This window comes from Ranitomeya imitator, chromosome 6 (genome assembly GCF_032444005.1).
Source record: "Ranitomeya imitator isolate aRanImi1 chromosome 6, aRanImi1.pri, whole genome shotgun sequence".
In the NCBI taxonomy this organism is placed as follows: domain Eukaryota; kingdom Metazoa; phylum Chordata; class Amphibia; order Anura; family Dendrobatidae; genus Ranitomeya; species Ranitomeya imitator.
Genome location: NC_091287.1, coordinates 470,835,197 through 470,853,962, shown reverse-complemented (window position 1 = coordinate 470,853,962; position 18,766 = coordinate 470,835,197). Strand labels below are relative to the sequence as shown.

The following is an 18,766-nucleotide window of genomic DNA, read 5'->3' as shown; positions in this document are numbered from 1 at the left end:
CTTAGTTTTTTATTTATTTAATTCTTTCTTTGTCTTTCTTTATCAATGTCTTTCTTTTTCACTTTCTTTTGCCTTCTTTGATGCTTTCTTTCTCTCATAATTTTTCCTTTCTTTCTCTCCTTCACTCCTTACCTTTCTACCTCTCTCACACCGTTGCTCTTACACATTAGATGTCCGACTCGCAGGAACACTTTAGATCGGCCGATTGTGTCCTCTACCAGGTCCGCTGTGTCCGCTGCCAGGTTTACCTCCCTGACAAAAAAAACCCACATTTGGGGATTAGATAGCAAGCACTCGGTCCATATATCACCTGTCTGGTGATAGTCGGGAAGCCGCCATGCACAGTATATGGTGGTTTAGAAGACTTATGTGAAATGTATGGGGTCCAGACGTGCTTCTTCTCGATCTGTGTGCGCAGCGGGCGACATGAGCCAATGTTGGCCTATATGCGGTCAGTACAGATGTGTGCAGGTGTGATCCAACTCATAGACCAGACTGGGGCACGTGAGAGCCGGCGGCTCGGGCCCTCATCCTCCTGCAGATGAGCACATGGATCGATTTGTGAACATGAATGGTCCACAAGGCTCAGTGCTGGCCTGAACTTCGCCTTACACTGTCCTCTCCACTCACTCCCATCTCTATCTCCATTCTCTTTCTATCTCACTAACAGGGACTCACATCAATTTTTCTGGCTAACACGGTACCACAATACAATTTGTTATTGTACATCATAACAGGGACAAGGAAACCTGAATTTTTGCAGAGCGATGTTTATGCAGCGGAGGCCACAGGAGGCCGATCCTCATTGTCACAATTGTTCATTATCACCAAGAATTCTTCCCATAGGGTCTTATCACAGGTGCAGTGCGGTCAGCCTGGCAGTGCTGTGGCCGGTATACAGAGCAGCGCTGCCACCTTGTGGTCACACGTGTTATATACGTAACAATAAACTTGTGTGACAAATATTGTCCATTTTAATATTTGTTTTCTTGTTTTGTTTTTTAACTGAAAATTGCAGCGATCCTTTCTTGGTTTCAGTGTGAAATAGCTAATAAGTAATATGGTTGATGCCCTATAATGTTGTGATTTCAGTGTTCTATCTTTACTTGACGGCAATATACAGATTACAATCTCCCACATGTCCTTTGTATCTTGCAGCAGCGGATCCGGCTCTACAAATGAGTCCTCGGTGTGACTACTTTCCCTGTCGCTGACGATGGCCCCGATCCTGCAGAGAATAGCTGGCAGCTGGGAGCTGAGCAGTGAACAGGTGCTCCTGATATCATACGGCGGAGTGGCAGCGGTATCCACCTTGCTCGTGATCACTGTCCTCCTCTTCCTCTGCTCCAGCTGTGACAGGTGAGATCCGATCACCCTTCAACAGGGGGCAGGAATCTGCCACATTACTGCTATTGTGAGACTACAACTCCTAGCATGCCCTCACAGCTTTCCTGCAGCACGCCAGTGGTTTGTAAAAAGTCCCATAAAAGCACAGTATCATTTTATCCTGATTTAATTTTCTTATCTGCATTTCTAACAGCTGGATTTTTTTTTAATACAAAACTGGAAATCCTCTGAATAAAACTGAAAGATAAACGTCTGCCACCACTAGGGGGCAGCGCATAATCTCTGTATTCTGTGCTGGTTCGTGCTGTGACTTCTTTAGCTCCCTCTAGTGGCCACTGAAAGCAAGGAAATCTCATAATGACCTGTATGGCTGTTCAGGAGGATTTGCAGCTTTGTTTCAGAATGACAAATCCCTGAACTAGTGTTTTAAAGGTTGTAAACCGTAAAAAAATAATATATATTGTTATGTGTGCTTTATTTAGTACATTATGCATCTTTTCTAATATAGATTATTTCTTAAAGGTGTCCTGATCGTCAGCTGCAAGCCACTGTGTTAGGTCCTGGCAGGTCATCTTCTGGTTAATGGTTGACACAGGACAGCTTTTGCTCTGTCAGCACAGAACCAGAACGGTGTGTGAAGGGGGCTGGCTGGATGGTTATTATATTAGTTGAGCCAGCCCCCTTCACTTCTTATACATTGGTTGTGGCAGAGAATGGTCTCGTAGCTGATTTCTCACACCGCTTAGGTCACGTGCCAACAACAAAAAAAGTGGTACTGTGATGAACAGAAACTGGAACTAGACCTTCTGGGATCCAGGACCAGATCGTGGAGCCTTCAGTCATGAACTATTAGCAAGTTGGGAACATTAAACATTTAGATGGACAACCCCTTTAAGAAATTAATCGGCTCAAAATTTTGGACCTGGAGACTGTGGTTGTGTCTGTGATGCTCGTACTATTAGTTGGGCGTTTTTGTTACCCAGTAGCTAGATGTGAACAAGTAAAGGCTTTCCCCATCTCAGATCAAGTCTCTGTGGTAGAGAATGGGAGGTATTGACAGACCTAATTCAATCTCCTTCTCTGGTCTGCGGGGATCTGCAAGGGTGAAACCCTTCAGGATTATTCATAAGCAGCCATATTAATTAAGAAACGCAGATGAAACACCAGATTATCACTTTAATTTACATAAAGTGAAAAAAATCCCACATAGTGACCAATATATTAGTGTGGATACAGCATCACAGAGCACAATACAGTGTAATGAAGGGTCCGGCACCGGAATGTAAGGGGCAAGGGTGCATGCCCCATCGCTGTGCCCCATGTATCTGTTTTTTTATTATTTACATCAGTTTAATTTTGATTGTTTTCTATATTCCAAAGAGGAAAAAAGAAAAAATACCAGAATGGCGACCATGAAAACCTGATGAACGCGGTAAGTCATACTGAGCTTAGGAGTATTGTATGTATAATATTATATATAAGTGAGACAAAGGTGCGCAGCTTTCCAGCAAGGGCACGTTCATACAACTGTATTTTCACACTTGGACCAATATTATTTAATGGGCGCAGTGCAGATGAGTGTTTTTTTTTTTTCACTGACCAAATCTGTGTGGGTTTAAAAATCACAGCTTACACTAGTTTCTTCCATAAATCAGACAAGAATCGCCCATCCAAGTCTGTAGGTGCTTGAAAAACAAACCTGGTGCATTACAGAACCACAGTATACAATCCGCTGTTTATGGATATATTACAACTAGCTATTGAAGCCGCTCTGCGCCCAGGTGGCGAGTCACTCTCTCTCATTCCCGCTCTATCTCTTTCTCTCTCCCATTCTCCCCCCTCTCTCTCTTTCTCCCCTTCTCTTTTCTCTCTCTCTCCCATTCTCCCCCTCTTTCTCTCTTTTTCTCTATCTTTCTCCCCTTCTTTCTCTCTCTTGCTCTTTCTCCCCTTCTCTCTTTCTCCCCTTCTCTCTCTCTCTCTTTCTCTCTACCCCAACCCACGCCGGTGAAGCTGCTGCTGCGAACCAATGTCCGGACACGCGCTGACTGCTGCACATGCGCTGATGTGCTGAAGGCTTTGGACAAAAGGACACCTCTCTGGTTATATTATACTAGCTATTGAACCCGTTCTACGCCCGGGTGGCGAGCATTTATATTGGTATATCGTCTCCATTCTGGTATGTGCTGCTCCATTTTGCGCCCCCATCCTGTCATGTGCTGCTCCCATCCTGCGCCCCCGTTCTGTCATGTGCTGCTCCCATCCTGCGCCTCCATTCTGTCATTTGCTGCTCCCATCCTGTCATTTGCTGCTCCCATCCTGCGCCCGTTCTGTCATTTGCTGCTCCCATCCTGCGCCCGTTCTGTCATTTGCTGCTCCCATCCTGCGCCCGTTCTGTCATTTGCTGCTCCCATCCTGCGTCCCCGTTCTGTCATGTGCTGCTGCCATCCTGCGCCCGTTCTGTCATGTGCTGCTCCCATCCTGCGTCCCCGTTCTGTCATTTGCTGCTGCCATCCTGCGCCCGTTCTGTCATGTGCTGCTGCCATCCTGCGCCCGTTCTGTCATGTGCTGCTGCCATCCTGCGCCCGTTCTGTCATGTGCTGCTGCCATCCTGCGCCCGTTCTGTCATGTGCTGCGGCCATCCTGCGCTCGTTCTGTCATGTGCTGCTGCCATCCTGCGCCCGTTCTGTCATGTGCTGCTGCCATCCTGCGCCCGTTCTGTCATGTGCTGCTGCCATCCTGCGCCCTTTCTGTTATGTGCTGCTCCCATCCTGCGCCCGTTCTGTCATGTGCTGCTGCCATCCTGCGCCCGTTCTGTCATGTGCTGCGGCCATCCTGCGCCCGTTCTGTCATGTGCTGCTGCCATCCTGCGCCCGTTCTGTCATGTGTTGCGGCCGTCCTGCGCCCGTTCTGTCATGTGCTGCTGCCATCCTGCGCCCGTTCTGTCATGTGCTGCGGCCATCCTGCGCCCGTTCTGACATGTGCTGCTGCCATCCTGCGCCCGTTCTGTCATGTGCTGCTGCCATCCTGCGCCCGTTCTGTCATGTGCTGCTGCCATCCTGCGCCCGTTCTGTCATGTGCTGCTGCCATCCTGCGCCCGTTCTGTCATGTGCTGCTGCCATCCTGCGCCCGTTCTGTCATGTGCTGCTGCCATCCTGCGCCCGTTCTGTCATGTGCTGCTGCCATCCTGCGCCCGTTCTGTCATGTGCTGCTGCCATCCTGCGCCCGTTCTGTCATGTGCTGCTGCCATCCTGCGCCCGTTCTGTCATGTGCTGCGGCCATCCTGCGCCCGTTCTGTCATGTGCTGCGGCCATCCTGCGCCCGTTCTGTCATGTGCTGCTGCCATCCTGCGCCCGTTCTGTCATGTGCTGCGGCCATCCTGCGCCCGTTCTGTCATGTGCTGCGGCCATCCTGCGCCCGTTCTGTCATGTGCTGCTGCCATCCTGCGCCCGTTCTGTCATGTGCTGCGGCCATCCTGCGCCCGTTCTGTCATGTGCTGCGGCCATCCTGCGCCCGTTCTGTCATGTGCTGCTGCCATCCTGCGCCCGTTCTGTCATGTGCTGCTGCCATCCTGCGCCCGTTCTGTCATGTGCTGCGGCCATCCTGCGCCCGTTCTGTCATGTGCTGCGGCCATCCTGCGCCCGTTCTGTCATGTGCTGCTGCCATCCTGCGCCCGTTCTGTCATGTGCTGCTGCCATCCTGCGCCCGTTCTGTCATGTGCTGCTCCCATCCTGCGCCACCATTGTATTATATGCCCCCCGCTCCAGTGTGTATGCCCCCGAATGCTGCTGCCATATAAAAAAAAAAAAAATACCATACTCACCTATCGTCCGGCTCCACTGCAGGTATGTCTTCAAGAAAATGGCGCCGGAAAGCGGGGACTGCGCAGGCGCCGATTCCGGCAGCAGGAATCGGCGCCTGCGCAGTCCGCGCTTTCCGGCGCCATTTTCTTGAAGACACACCTGCAGTGGAGCCGGAGTGTGTCTTCAAGAAAATGGCGCCGGAAAGCGCGGACTGCGCAGGCGCCGATTCCGGCAGCAGGAATCGGCGCCTGCGCAGTCCGCGCCCTCCGGAGCCGGGAGCAGAGGAGCCGGGAGACGGAGCCGCAAGCAGCGCTGGAACCGGGAAAGGTGAGTATACTTACCCTCCCTCCTGGCGGTCCCTGACTCTCCGGTGGAGATCGCGGTATGCGTTCAGTGCTTACGCATACCGCGATCTCCCGGGAGCGTCGCTCTGTGAGGCCCAGACTGCGCCGGCGCTTGCGCTTGCACAGTCTATAGAGGCTTCGGACAGAGTGACGCTCCCAGCGTTATATTATAGATACTAGCTATTGAACCCGTTTTACACCAGGGTAGCATGCCTTTTTATTGATTACATTTTTGTGAAAGTGAACCTGTCACCAGAAACAACGCTGTTAGCCTACAGGTTAATAGTGTTATTATGCTGTCCGGCGCCTGCATGCATTTGAATGCAGAAGAGAGAAAATAAACGTTATTCTCCCTGGCAGAATTCGGTTTCATGGAGGTGGGGACGGCGTTGGTTGATTTATTACTCTGCGAATTCGGAGCGGCCGCTGTAACTGCTGCCCGGCCCTGACTGACTGCCGGCCTCAATGTAGAGTCGGGTTTCCTTTAACATAGCATAAAAATGTAAAAAATAAAAATGCTTCCTATCCTGGCGTAGAATGCGTTCAATAGCTAGCCCTAGTATATGCTCCCCCATCTTGGTATATGCTCTCCAATTCTGGTCCTCCATCCTATTATCGTATATGCTCCCCCATCCTGGTAGATGCTCACCCATCTGATCCGCCATCCTATTATATGCTTCCCCATCCTGGTATATGTTCCCCCATCCTGGTATATGCCCCCCCATCCTGGTATATGCTCCCCCATCCTGGTATATGTTCCCCCATCCTGGTATATGCTCCCCCATCCTGGTATATGTTCCCCCATCCTGGTCCGCCATCCTGGTATATGCTCCCCCATCCTGGTATATGTTCCTCCATCCTGGTATATGTTCCCCCATCCTGGTATATGTTCCCCCCTCCTGGTATAGGTTCCCCCATCCTGGTCCGCCTCTTATTATATGCTCCCCCATCCTGGTATATGCTCCCCCATCCTGGTATATGCTCCCCCATTCTGGTAGATGCTCCCCCATCCTGGTAGATGCTCCCCCATCCTGGTATATGTTCCCCCATCCTAGTCCGCCATCCTATTATATGTTCCCCCATCCTGGTATATGTTCCCCCATCCTAGTCCGCCATCCTATTATATGTTCCCCCATCCTGGTCCACCATCCTATTATATGCTCCCCCATCCTGGTATATGCTCCCCCATCCTGGTTTATGCTCCCCCATCCTGGTATATGCTCCCCCATCCTGGTATATGTTCCCCCATCTTGGTCCGCCATCCTATTATATGCTCCCCCATCCTGGTATATGCTCCCCCATCCTGGTCCGCCATCCTATTATATGTTCCCCCATCCTGGTATATGCTCCCCCATCCTGGTATATGCTCCCCCATCCTGGTATATGTTCCCCCATCCTGGTCCACCATCCTATTATATGTTCCTCCATCCTGGTATATGCTCCCCCATCCTGGTATATGCTCCCCCATCCTGGTATATGCTCCCCCATCCTGATCCTCCATCCTATTATATGTTCCCCCATCCTGGTATATGCTCCCCCATCCTGGTAGATGCTCCCCCATCCTGATCCGCCATCCTATTATATGTTCCCCCATCCTGGTATATGCTCCCCCATCCTGGTATATGCTCCCCCATCCTGGTATATGCTCCCCCATCCTGATATATGCTCCCCCATCCTGGTATATGCTCCCCCATCCTGGTATATGCTCCCCCATCCTGGTATATGTTCCCCCATCCTGGTCCGTCATCCTATTATATGTTCCCCCATCCTGGTATATGTTCCCCCATCCTGGTCCGCCTCCTATTATATGCTCCCCCATCCTGGTATATGCTCCCCCATCCTGGTAGATGCTCCCCCATCCTGGTAGATGCTCCCCCATCCTGGTAGATGCTCCCCCATCCTGGTATATGTTCCCCCATCCTAGTCCGCCATCCTATTATATGTTCCCCCATCCTGGTATATGTTCCCCCATCCTAGTCCGCCATCCTATTATATGTTCCCCCATCCTGGTCCACCATCCTATTATATGCTCCCCCATCCTGGTATATGCTCCCCCATCCTGGTTTATGCTCCCCCATCCTGGTATATGCTCCCCCATCCTGGTATATGTTCCCCCATCTTGGTCCGCCATCCTATTATATGCTCCCCCATCCTGGTATATGCTCCCCCATCCTGGTCCGCCATCCTATTATATGTTCCCCCATCCTGGTATATGCTCCCCCATCCTGGTATATGCTCCCCCATCCTGGTATATGCTCCCCCATCCTGGTATATGTTCCCCCATCCTGGTCCACCATCCTATTATATGTTCCCCCATCCTGGTATATGCTCCCCCATCCTGGTATATGCTCCCCCATCCTGGTATATGCTCCCCCATCCTGATCCTCCATCCTATTATATGTTCCCCCATCCTGGTATATGCTCCCCCATCCTGGTAGATGCTCCCCCATCCTGATCCGCCATCCTATTATATGTTCCCCCATCCTGGTATATGCTCCCCCATCCTGGTATATGCTCCCCCATCCTGATATATGCTCCCCCATCCTGGTATATGCTCCCCCATCCTGGTATATGCTCCCCCATCCTGGTATATGTTCCCCCATCCTGGTCCACCATCCTATTATATGCTCCCCCATCCTGGTATATGCTCCCCCATCCTGGTATATGCTCCCCCATCCTGGTATATGTTCCCCCATCCTGGTCCGCCATCCTATTATATGTTCCCCCATCCTGGTATATGCTCCCCCATCCTGGTATATGTTCCCCCATCCTGGTCCACCATCCTATTATATGCTCCCCCATCCTGGTATATGCTCCCCCATCCTGGTTTATGCTCCCCCATCCTGGTATATGCTCCCCCATCCTGGTATATGTTCCCCCATCCTGGTCCGCCATCCTATTATATGCTCCCCCATCCTGGTATATGCTCTCCCATCCTGGTCCGCCATCCTATTATATGTTCCCTCATCCTGGTACATGCTCCCCAATCTTAGTCCCCATCCTATTACATGCTCCCCCAGGCTCGCTGGAGATCACAATATGTCCCAGTGGTTCTGGAGATTGCAGTATGCGGTCAGTGCCTACCCATATCGCCACACTCCTCCTCCAGCCTTGTCCTCCTCCCAGCCTGTTAACGCTGGATTTGTCCTGACTCTGGGCGCAGTCTATACAGGCTTCGGACAGACAGACACATCCAGTGTTATATCATAGATTCTGTACCATAGGTAACTGTAAATGGTTGTGTAAATGATTAATAGCTGCTGTGAGAAAATGCATTGTACATGGATGACAAGGGAAAAAACTATCCCACTTTTCTGATGAAACTCTTAGCATTTTTTTTAACCTTCATGTGAACTTATCCTAAGGGCGCAGTCAGACGGCCTCATAAATCAGACCGAGATCGGGCCGCAGTGCACAGACGGGCCGGTGTCTCTTCTGACCCGAGAGTGACGATTGCATAGAAATATATGAAGCAATCACACTCGCATCGGGGAGCCGCCGGCCAGTCCATGCACTGCGGTCCGATCTCTGTCCGATTTATACGGCCGCCTGACTGCGCTCTAACACTGTTCCTGTTAGACTTGTGAATAGCTGCCATGTCGGACTCCTGTGCTGTATTTAGCCTTATCTGTATTTATTATTCCAGCCCTCTGACAAGGAGACGCACAGCCACTCTGTGACAAGTCTGGGAACCGAGGCACCGGCCAGCAGTTACCGCAATGGTGCGGTCAGCACTGGCGATGGTAAGGACGTGTGTTGCCCATAGTGCAGGACCGGCTACGACACGACTGCAGCCCAACCTGGGGCATCTCCAGCTAGTGTTACTCATCAGCTCCCCCTAGTGGCAGCTGCAGGCAGACAGGATGTTACATTTTACAAATGTCTATCTAATCAGGGGATTTTGGTGCATAGAGGTATAGTAGAAATCACTGCAGAATTGTGGACCTCAAATATGATTATCTAGCTCAAAACGTATACCTTATAATATTTATTGTGACTGTCGTGTTTTTACTTCTTAGTTACCGAATTTTGACCATAATGACCAAGCCAATTTTTACAATTCTGACCACTATCACTTTGCGGTTATAACTGATCCCGGTGATTTGGAGAATGTTTTTCGTGTCATATTATACTTCACGATAGTGGTAAAAAAACATTCAATATGACTTGAGTTTATGGAGAAAAAAAACAGAAATTATCAAAAAATGTTGTAAATTTTGCAATTTTCAACCTTTTAATTTTTATGCCCTTAAATCAGAGAGTCGTGTCACACAAAATGGTTAATAAATAGTGATGAGCGAGTATGCTCGTTACTCGAGATTTACCAAGCATGCTCAGGTGGTCTCCGAGTATTTGGGCGTGCTCGGAGATCTAGTTTCTGTCCCCGCAGCTGCATGATTTGCGGCTGCTAGTCAGCCTGAATACATGTGGGGGTTCCCTAACAAACAGGCAACCCCTGCATGTGTTTAGGCTATCTAACAGCTGCAAATCATGCAGCTGCGGGGACAGAAACTAAATCTCCGAGCATGCCCAAGATAATGGGAGAACACCCGAGCATGCTCGGAAAACTTGAGTAACGAGCACACTCGCTCATCACTATTAATAAATAACATTTCCCACTCGTCTACTTTACATCAGCACAATTTTTACAAATTTTTAAACCATTTTTTGTTGTTGTTAGGAAGTTATAAGGGTTAAAAGTTGACCAGCAATTTCTAATTTTTCCAACAAAATGTTTTTAGGGGCCACATCACATTTCAAGAGACTTTGGGGGGGTCTATGTGACAGAAAGTACTCAAAAGTGACACCATTATAGAATCTGCACCCCTCAAGGTGCTGAATACCACATTCAAGAAGTTTATTAACCCTTCATTTGCTTCACGAGAAATTTTACTTTAGACCCAACTTTTCACCGATAGCCCATATGTGGGGGGAAAACCACTGTTTGAGCGCACGGCCGGGCTTAGAAGGAAAGGCCATGTGATTCATGAACTTGGTTCAAAGTAAAAAATTTGGTTTCTTCCTGGCTTGAACTGCTTTTTCGACTTTTGGTTCCTTGATTGTTGCCGTAGTCAAAAATACACCAGGAAGGAACTGGAGTGAAGTTTGGTCAACTTGTGCGACTTTTTAAAAAGTTGCAAGTGATGAATCGAGCTAAAATATCTGGAATTGTTAGAATCCGTCCACAAAGCGGAATAAAAATAAACCAACTAGGCTAGCAGATATAAAATAGACTTCAAATAAACACTGAAATAAAATGGTGAATATCGTGCAAACAACAAAAGAGTGTAAAACATACAAAATTAGAGAAAAATAGGCACCAAGGCAATGAGGAATCGGTGTATGGGGCCTTCCTTCTGGCACTCCCAATAATCGGCTGTAATCTACAAGGAAACCTGGCAGTAAAGTGTTCAGTTTTTTTGCAGCGCCAAAATCAAGTATTACAGAATGTACTCCTTAGCAAATTTTTCTAAACTAGGCAACCCCTGTAAATGGTTTTTACAGTAACTGTGATTATTTCTGTTTTTGGTGATGCTCTTTCTATGCCCTACGTGGTGTGTGATTTTCCCTAATCTTGGGGCTGATGAGGATTTGGTTATTTGCAGTCTCTGAGGACAGTGCTGCGACCTGTGTCCCCACATATGAGGATGTGCAGAATTCTCTCCCTGACCTGTGTGATCCTCAGGACTTGGCTGGAAAGTCGATGAGATGCCCTCAGACCAGAGAGCTTCCGCAGATCCCTCCTGATAACACCCTGGAAACGGAAAGTCTGGAAGACGATGCTCCTCTGTACAACGAGGGGCCGTACGAAGTCCTGAAGGACAGCTCTTCCCACGACAACATCATTGAGGACTCGCTCTATGAGACGGTAAAAGAACTTAAGGACATCAGCTCATCAGCCAGTGCAGAAGAAAAGAGTCTGTCCATGAATATGCAGCATCTAGCACAAGTGGAGTGTAAAATGGAGGCTGTGGTAGAGTACGCCTCGGTGGACCATAATAGAAAGAGCAGGCAGAGCATCAACACTCAGAGTGCGGCCAGCACGCCTACCTATCAAGATGATGACGATATTCCTCCACCTCTGCCCAAAAAACTATTGGACGAAAATGAGAATGTGCAGAGTAAAGAAACCGAGGAAGAAAAGCAGGAGCCTGAGGGTGGAGCAAGCACAGATTGCAAGGTGAGTACTGTCCACGTGGGAGGTCAAAGCCCATTTCCACTGTTATTGATACTCATGTTCTAGTTGATGCAATACTTTAATATATGCTATAAAGACCACCTGTCGCCAGATTAAGGGACAAGTTCTTCTTAATTTATTCATGCTGCTACCATGATTATTCAGCTTTTGTGTTTGTTTGTTTTTTAAATCCGCCATACATTCCCAGAGAAACTTGATTCCAGCTCACCCAGTTGCTCTATGCTCATCCACCTGGATCTCAGACACCGCCCTAGCCCTGCCTCACATCAGGGATAATAGAAAAAGTTGGAGTTCGGCTCAACAGGACTGGATTTTCCTTTTCTTTTTATTTTTCAAAAGAAAATATGGTGCATACAAAAGAAAATTTTACATGGTCGACGTGACCCGGTCGACGTGACCCAGTCGACACGTTTCAACTGCACTAGGCAGTCTTACTCATGACTCATGAGTATTTTCTTTTGAAAAAGAAAAGGAAACTCCAGTCCTGTTGAGCCAGACTCCAACTTTTTCTGTTATCCAAATTTTTATAACCTTTACTAAGGGGGCGTGGCTCACATGGTAATTATGCAGAGCAGCCCAAAGACACGTCCCTGAGGATCCTGTAAACAACGCCCTCTTGTAGAGACGATACAAATTTGCACTAAATAAAAAGGCCCCATATCTCTGGAACCATATGGTGAATTAAACAAAAACCAGGATATTCAGGGGAGCAGCGGGAATAAGAGCAAAGACTGGTTACTTTTAACCTGTTGACAATCCTCTTTAAATGGTCACGATATTTCCATGCAACTGATAGTTACATTGACATAACTCATTATACAAATCACTTTATTTAAGAATTATATTACTTTATCACTAAAACATCACCCCATCACTGGGTTTCTGTATAGCCTTCATTCCACTGCCTTTTGTCAAGTAAAATCTGCCTTCAGCAGAAGAGACACCTGGATGGATTACAGGACATGGGAGATGAGCTTTGTCTCTGTGCTCTGTCAAACTGCATACAGGCATACATTAGAGGCTTTCAATGCTTGGCAGGCCAGCCATTGGACGATGGTAAACATATTGCATGGTTGGGAGGGAGTTGAAGTTCCAGCACCTGTAGTACTGGTAGAATGTTGTTAAAGAAGACCTACCACTCAAAAACAAAAGAATGGCAATTTTCAAAGCATGAGAATAAGGACAATATTAGACTGGTATGTGTGCCATAGACCATTTCAACATATAATGGACAGAGGGCGGTAAGTCCATGCTTTTTTAAAGGTGTGTCCTCACAATCAATAATCTGCCACTTGGCTGAATTGCTCAGGCCATATAGCTGGAGTCTTTTCAACTCCAACATGGCCTTAAGAATTTCTGATCAATTTGAACAATTATTTTGTCATTCAGTGATTTTCCGCATTTTTCTTATCATGTATATACCGATTTGTTAAACCTCCGACCTTTTCTCTGCGGAGAGATGTAAAATCCAGTTCATTATTACGGCCCCTCCACCTTGTGTAGTCACAATTCACACTGTGCAATAATGGCTAGTAGTAATGGATCCAAGTGACCACATTTTGGTTTTCCATGGCTGTTATGTAGTATCATGGTGTAATGGTGCGTGGGGGGCTTTTCTCTCTAGCGGATGAGGCGGGCGGCCCAGTTTACATATGAACTCTACATTTCGGAAGGTCGTTGTTCCCAAATCGTCAGATAATATCTCTGGAGGATTCGGCAAAGAATAATCTTGGCTTTAGCTCCTCACGGAATATTGATTGTTTCCTTTCCTTTTAGCGACAGAGTTGCATATCCTATAAATCTCGGGAAGAAGACCCCTGCCTGACCGAAGATGATGTATGTATAGAGTGCAGCTGTATATTTCTATGTCGCCCCGCTGCTGTGATCTGCGGCTCCATGAAGTAAAGTCTAGGAGGGATGGAAATACACAAACAATGGGACCCTCAGAGCAGACCCCAAAAATACATTCAGATGTTAGACCCCTAATTAAATCAACCCCAAATCGAACACTGAGTCAGACTCTCCTGCGCCTATTCTGCGGGTGTCTGTACCAAAATGCACAATAGCAATACTATTGTTTTTCTTTTTTTTCTTTATTTTTCTTTATTTTTGCTTTTTCTTTGGATGTAGATTGGACGTATTTTATTTAATGCATTTTTAGTGCAGAAACACTGAGGTTTTTTCTTGCTCCCTACAATACAAATGCATAAAAAAGAAGCAGCATCCTTAGACATGGAGTGGGTTCAGTTTTCATGAAATCACATCCACTTTGCTTGAACTGCAAAATGCAGCAGATTTTCTGCACAAAGAAGTGCGGCGTTTACGCAATGTGGTCTGATGGCCTAAAGGTCTGTCAGCACAAAATGACAAGCACAGGCATTCGGTGCATCATGGTGTGGCCTCGCAGTCCTGTGCACCTTCCCACCTATTTGTTTTCCATCTATCTGCGTCCTGGCTCTTGTAAAGATAGATGGAAAATAAATAGGAGGAAAGGCGCTCTGAGCTCGGTCACACCAAGAGTGCACCTAGCGCCTGTGCTTAGTTTGACCAGTCACATTGTGCTGACACACTCCCTTTATCATCAGGTAGCAGGGTGCCCTTATGTGGGTGATTGCTCTTTTTGGCTCTCAGCTCCTGACACTGGATGAGTGTTCCCCACCTATGGCGTCAGGACCAAGAGTGGCGGCTGCAGTAGATCCCAAAGTGGTGAGGATATACTAACCAAATCTAATAAATAATGGCCTATATATTATAATATACTTTTTATAGAGAAAAGAAGAAAAATAAGCCAGCTCACCCGTGATGCATAAACCAATTTTCGGGAGCACGGACCCGCTGTGTCCAGGCGTATAAATAAGGGTAAGAATCTCAATGCGTTTCTGGAGACTAAGCTCCCTTAATCATGACCATGGTCATGATTAAGGGAGCTTAGTCTCCAGAAACGCGTTGAGATTAGTCTCCAATTGCATTGAGATTCTTACCCATATGGTTCGTGCTGAAGTCTGTATCCTCTATGTTCAAAGTTTGTGAATAAAGAAAACTCTTTTTTACGGATTCGGTCAAGCTGGACATTCTTTTCTTTTTTATACTTTTTATACACCTGTGGGGGTCCTCCACCTTTGGATGTCTCCGCCACCTTACTGTATCTGCGTTAGCTTGCAAGATCTTGGGTCGTCATCAATGACAAAGTCACTTTTATCCCAAATCTTCGTCAGTCAGATAATCATAGAAACAAATAGACGCCCAATCCCTTTGCATTGCTTTATTGTGCATTTATTATTTGGAGTTTTTGACTTATATGATTCATTTAATTCTAGATTTCTGCCATGTATTCAAGAGTGTCCAGAACTGGCCAGTCTCTCCGGCTGCAGGAAGACCTCTCCCATTATTCCTACATCCAAGATGTCGAGGTCTCGCCAACGGCCTGTAATGGAACGTATGCAACAGTCCGGGACGTTGATAAAAGCCCCAACCTTATTGGCTTGTCGCCCCCCATGGGCATAGTGAACGGTGGCGCTGACCCTGAATATGAAGCCATTGCAACATTGTGTCATGAAGAAGACAGGACTATTACTCTCTCGCCATCTTGCCCCGGGGCTCTCCAACATGGTGAAAGTGACTATGAGAGTATTGGGGATCTGCAGCAAAATGGAGAATTCACTAGACTTTGAAGAATGCAAAAATAAATCATTGGAGTTTTTTTTTGTGTGATATAGCACAATCCCTTTAACGGGCGATTATCATGTATCCTACCTAGATATGGATTGACTTAAAAGAGAAAGCACACGTCTGCATACGAAGACAATGTCTCCCTGCTGCATGAAGACATTTGCATATTTTTATTTTTCTTATATTTTTTTAATTGTGCCATTTATTTTATTTTTTTAATGTTGAAACTTTGCTAAAAAAAAAAAAAAAAAAGACAAAAACTTTCTGATCCTGAACTCCACACAAGTTTTTACGGTACTGATGTATCCCGGTACATCCCTTATACGGTACGCCATGGGAGAGTGAAGAGCCAGCTCCTCAAGCTGCATTTTTACTTCTGTATAAATTAATTTAATCTGTCAAATTTATATTGTTTAAAAGTTGTTCTGAGCCTGTGTATTATATGACGTCCATCCGTTTTCCAGATTTGATGTCAATCATCTGTGTAATATCAGATAACGCTGATCATTGGAGTCCTGACCATCGAATCAAGAGGCCCAGTGTCCTCACAGGCCTTTGGGGGATCTTTCTGGATATGTGTGTGCCTAAAATAGAAGCCCGAACAAACACTGAGATCCCAACCAGTCCCTGTAGGACATATCTGATAGAAGAAAACTCCTCTGATCTCATCTCACAGCGGATCATCAGTCTAAAATCAGACCCACCAAATCCTTCTCTCTCCCCTGGCATCACCTGTTTGGCGGCGAGTCCAAAAGCCCCCGTACATACTAGACTAATGTTGGCTGTTCCACTGATATAAGAAGGTCCGTCTGACATGCTAATGTGTATGGGCGTGCCGGCAAACTGATTGTCAGGGAAGATGTCGAACAAGCATGTCCGCTTTCAGACTGCTGATCACTTTGCTCTGCCGGCAGCTTTCTCTTCGAGAACACAATAGCGCTCAGCAAAACGACTGCACATCAAAGAAAAATATACCTTGTTAAGATTTGAGAGTTCTCCATGGTTGATACTTTTAAATGGCTAACTGAAAAGATGGTAACAAATTGCAAGCTTTCGAGACTACTCAGGTCTCGTCATCAGGCATAGACGAACACAAGAGCTCAAATCTTAATATATTTTTCTATCTACTGGCTAACACGGTACAAAGATTTATATTTTTCCTGTGCATGGGAGAGACGGTGGAGACGGTTATTGGCCGAAACCTCTGTATCCTGGCAGCCATCCAATGTGTAGAAGTCCTTTGGACTGTCGGATGAGTCCATTGATATTGGCGGGTTCAGTCTAATATGTACTGTGGACCTAAAAGCTCGCCATAACCATGATATATTTATATGCAGACCATTACCGTTCCAGACCGTTTGGGTGAAATCTGATAATCTCGTGTGAATGACATCGGATCAACAGCAGATTCTACTAAAATTTGCTGGATCTGCCAATGATCTGCAGATAAATCTATTAGGTGTTTGATCCACTGATAGATTTTGAACGTTGATGGCTGGAGAGCTTTGGGATGACCAGCATTGATGGATAACCTCCTTTACGTAGAGTTTGGTTTTATTGGAAGCAATTACAAAATTGAAAATTTCGCATTGATCCTAGAGGACAGGATCAAGAGAGTGTAACGAAAGTAAAATAACTTTGTAGAATGTGTAATGGCGGCATTATCGTCCTGTGTAGGACACGTTCATACATGGTACTGGAGTAAGTGGTCTATTGTAATAAAGAATAAGTGTTACAATAATATTACTGCACAATTCATAAAGAGCCCAAGGACCTGTGTAGAGATCGGTACAATCAGTCGTCGTAATCTAATATTTTCACTTGGGTTTTAATGCAGATTGTTGGGTTGATCTGTGGAGTCCTCCCTCCCCGACGTGGGGACAAAACGAAAATCACAAGTTTTGGATGGAATTGCCGGTATTTCAGATCTAAATCTTAGAGGTATCTAAGGTAGATTTCTCCTAAGGATTTGATCAGCACAATTGGGTCTCATTGGGGCTCAGTGATTTTTTTTTTAACTTTTAAAAAATGACCGATTTTTATCAGTGTTTTGGATCAGATTTTCATCAGTGTTTTAATCAATGTCCGTTTTTACCATCAGAATTTCTCGTATGCAAAAATCACTTTTTCCTCCTTCTCTTCTCCAACAATGAATAGCACACGGAGAGCACCCGATTGCTGATCTTTTTTCTCGGAGCCTTAGACTTGCGTTGACAAATTTGATCTGTGACTCAAATCAAAATCTGAGAGGTCTCCCCATTTTAGTGTCGGTCACTTGACCCATGAAAAACACGGATAGAGCTCGTACATAAGTGTTGTATTCTTTGTAAGCTGAGACCAAGCCCACTCAGGGGGAATGCACACATCACCAGAGTTTATTGGACGACCATTTATTTTCATAGGCGCCCCAATCCTAGACTGAATACCAGATTATCCGTATCCATGAGCTGCGACTAGTATTGTAGCTTACAACAAAGAAAGTAGTGTGTAAAGGCAACGATCACCACTGAATATACAAGATTTAACAAAATTATCTTTATTCAAAATTAGACAAGCAAAACAAGGGCTCTTCCCCCTCCTCTATGATGTGACCGGGTGACCATTCTTCTTAGATTCCAACAGGTCTTATACAGAATTATTTATTTGTTCTTTCTTCTTCTTCTTTCCCTCTGACTTGTTAATTATTTCCCTTTTATAGGGATAGTTCCTTACTCTTTCCATTCTCAGCAATTATTATATTCCGTTTAATGGGGTTCAATTATTTTCAGTCAAAGGATGTATTTTCATATTTTGTAATTTTGGAGTTTTTTTGAGCTTTGTATATCTTGAACTGTTTATATGTTTTTTTTTTCTGTATAGTGTTCCTGACCTCAGCACACTCCCGGTTCACGTAGTGGAGGAGTCTGGAGGGTTCTTATGACCTTCCGTGTAGTTTTTCATCTATAAACCTTTGGGGTTTTTTAATTGTTTTTAAATCACGTCTTGTTTTGCTTGTCTAATTTTGAATAAAGATAATTTTGTTAAATCTTGTGTATTGAATGGTGATCCTTGCCTTTACACGCTACTTTCTTTGTTGTTTGCTCATATTTCTTTAGCGTGTGGTCAGTGATCCCATTTGCTTATATTTATAGTCGTGCCCTCCGTTTTTGTCTCTACTATGGTATTGTAGCTCACCTCATCCAAATAATTGAGTCTGATATCTGTATCAAGAATATGTATCGGTTCAAAAAAAAAAAAAAGATATGGAGGCATCTGTACAGATGTATTACATGTTGTGAAGATAGACATACTGTGACCTTTTCTCTGCATGATTTCTGTAAATGTTCATTTCTCTATTACTATGCTGAGTTGGTGAGCTGCTCCTGATCGGGACCTAAAGAGTTCGGGAACAATCCGTTGCCTTCTGC

The 18,766-nt window shown here is 46.0% G+C and overlaps 1 protein-coding gene across 4 annotated transcripts in view; it reads left to right on the top strand.

Annotated features, from left to right (window-relative positions):
• PAG1 (phosphoprotein membrane anchor with glycosphingolipid microdomains 1) overlaps positions 1-15,781 on the top strand; it is a 250,807-nt gene extending 235,026 nt beyond the window's left edge. For 2 of the 4 annotated variants that reach the window (XM_069731525.1, XM_069731526.1), the window contains 6 exons: positions 1,159-1,359; positions 2,728-2,779; positions 9,138-9,234; positions 11,098-11,672; positions 13,467-13,526; positions 15,008-15,593. In XM_069731525.1, the coding sequence (XP_069587626.1) occupies positions 1,217-1,359; positions 2,728-2,779; positions 9,138-9,234; positions 11,098-11,672; positions 13,467-13,526; positions 15,008-15,361 (1,281 nt within the window). In that variant the 5' untranslated portion in view covers positions 1,159-1,216 and the 3' untranslated portion in view covers positions 15,362-15,593. Of the gene's footprint in view, positions 1-1,158; positions 1,360-2,727; positions 2,780-9,137; positions 9,235-11,097; positions 11,673-13,466; positions 13,527-15,007 lie in introns of all 4 variants that reach the window. The other 2 variants (XM_069731523.1, XM_069731527.1) reach the window with 2 other exon arrangements.
• The last annotated feature ends 2,985 nt before the right edge of the window (positions 15,782-18,766 follow it).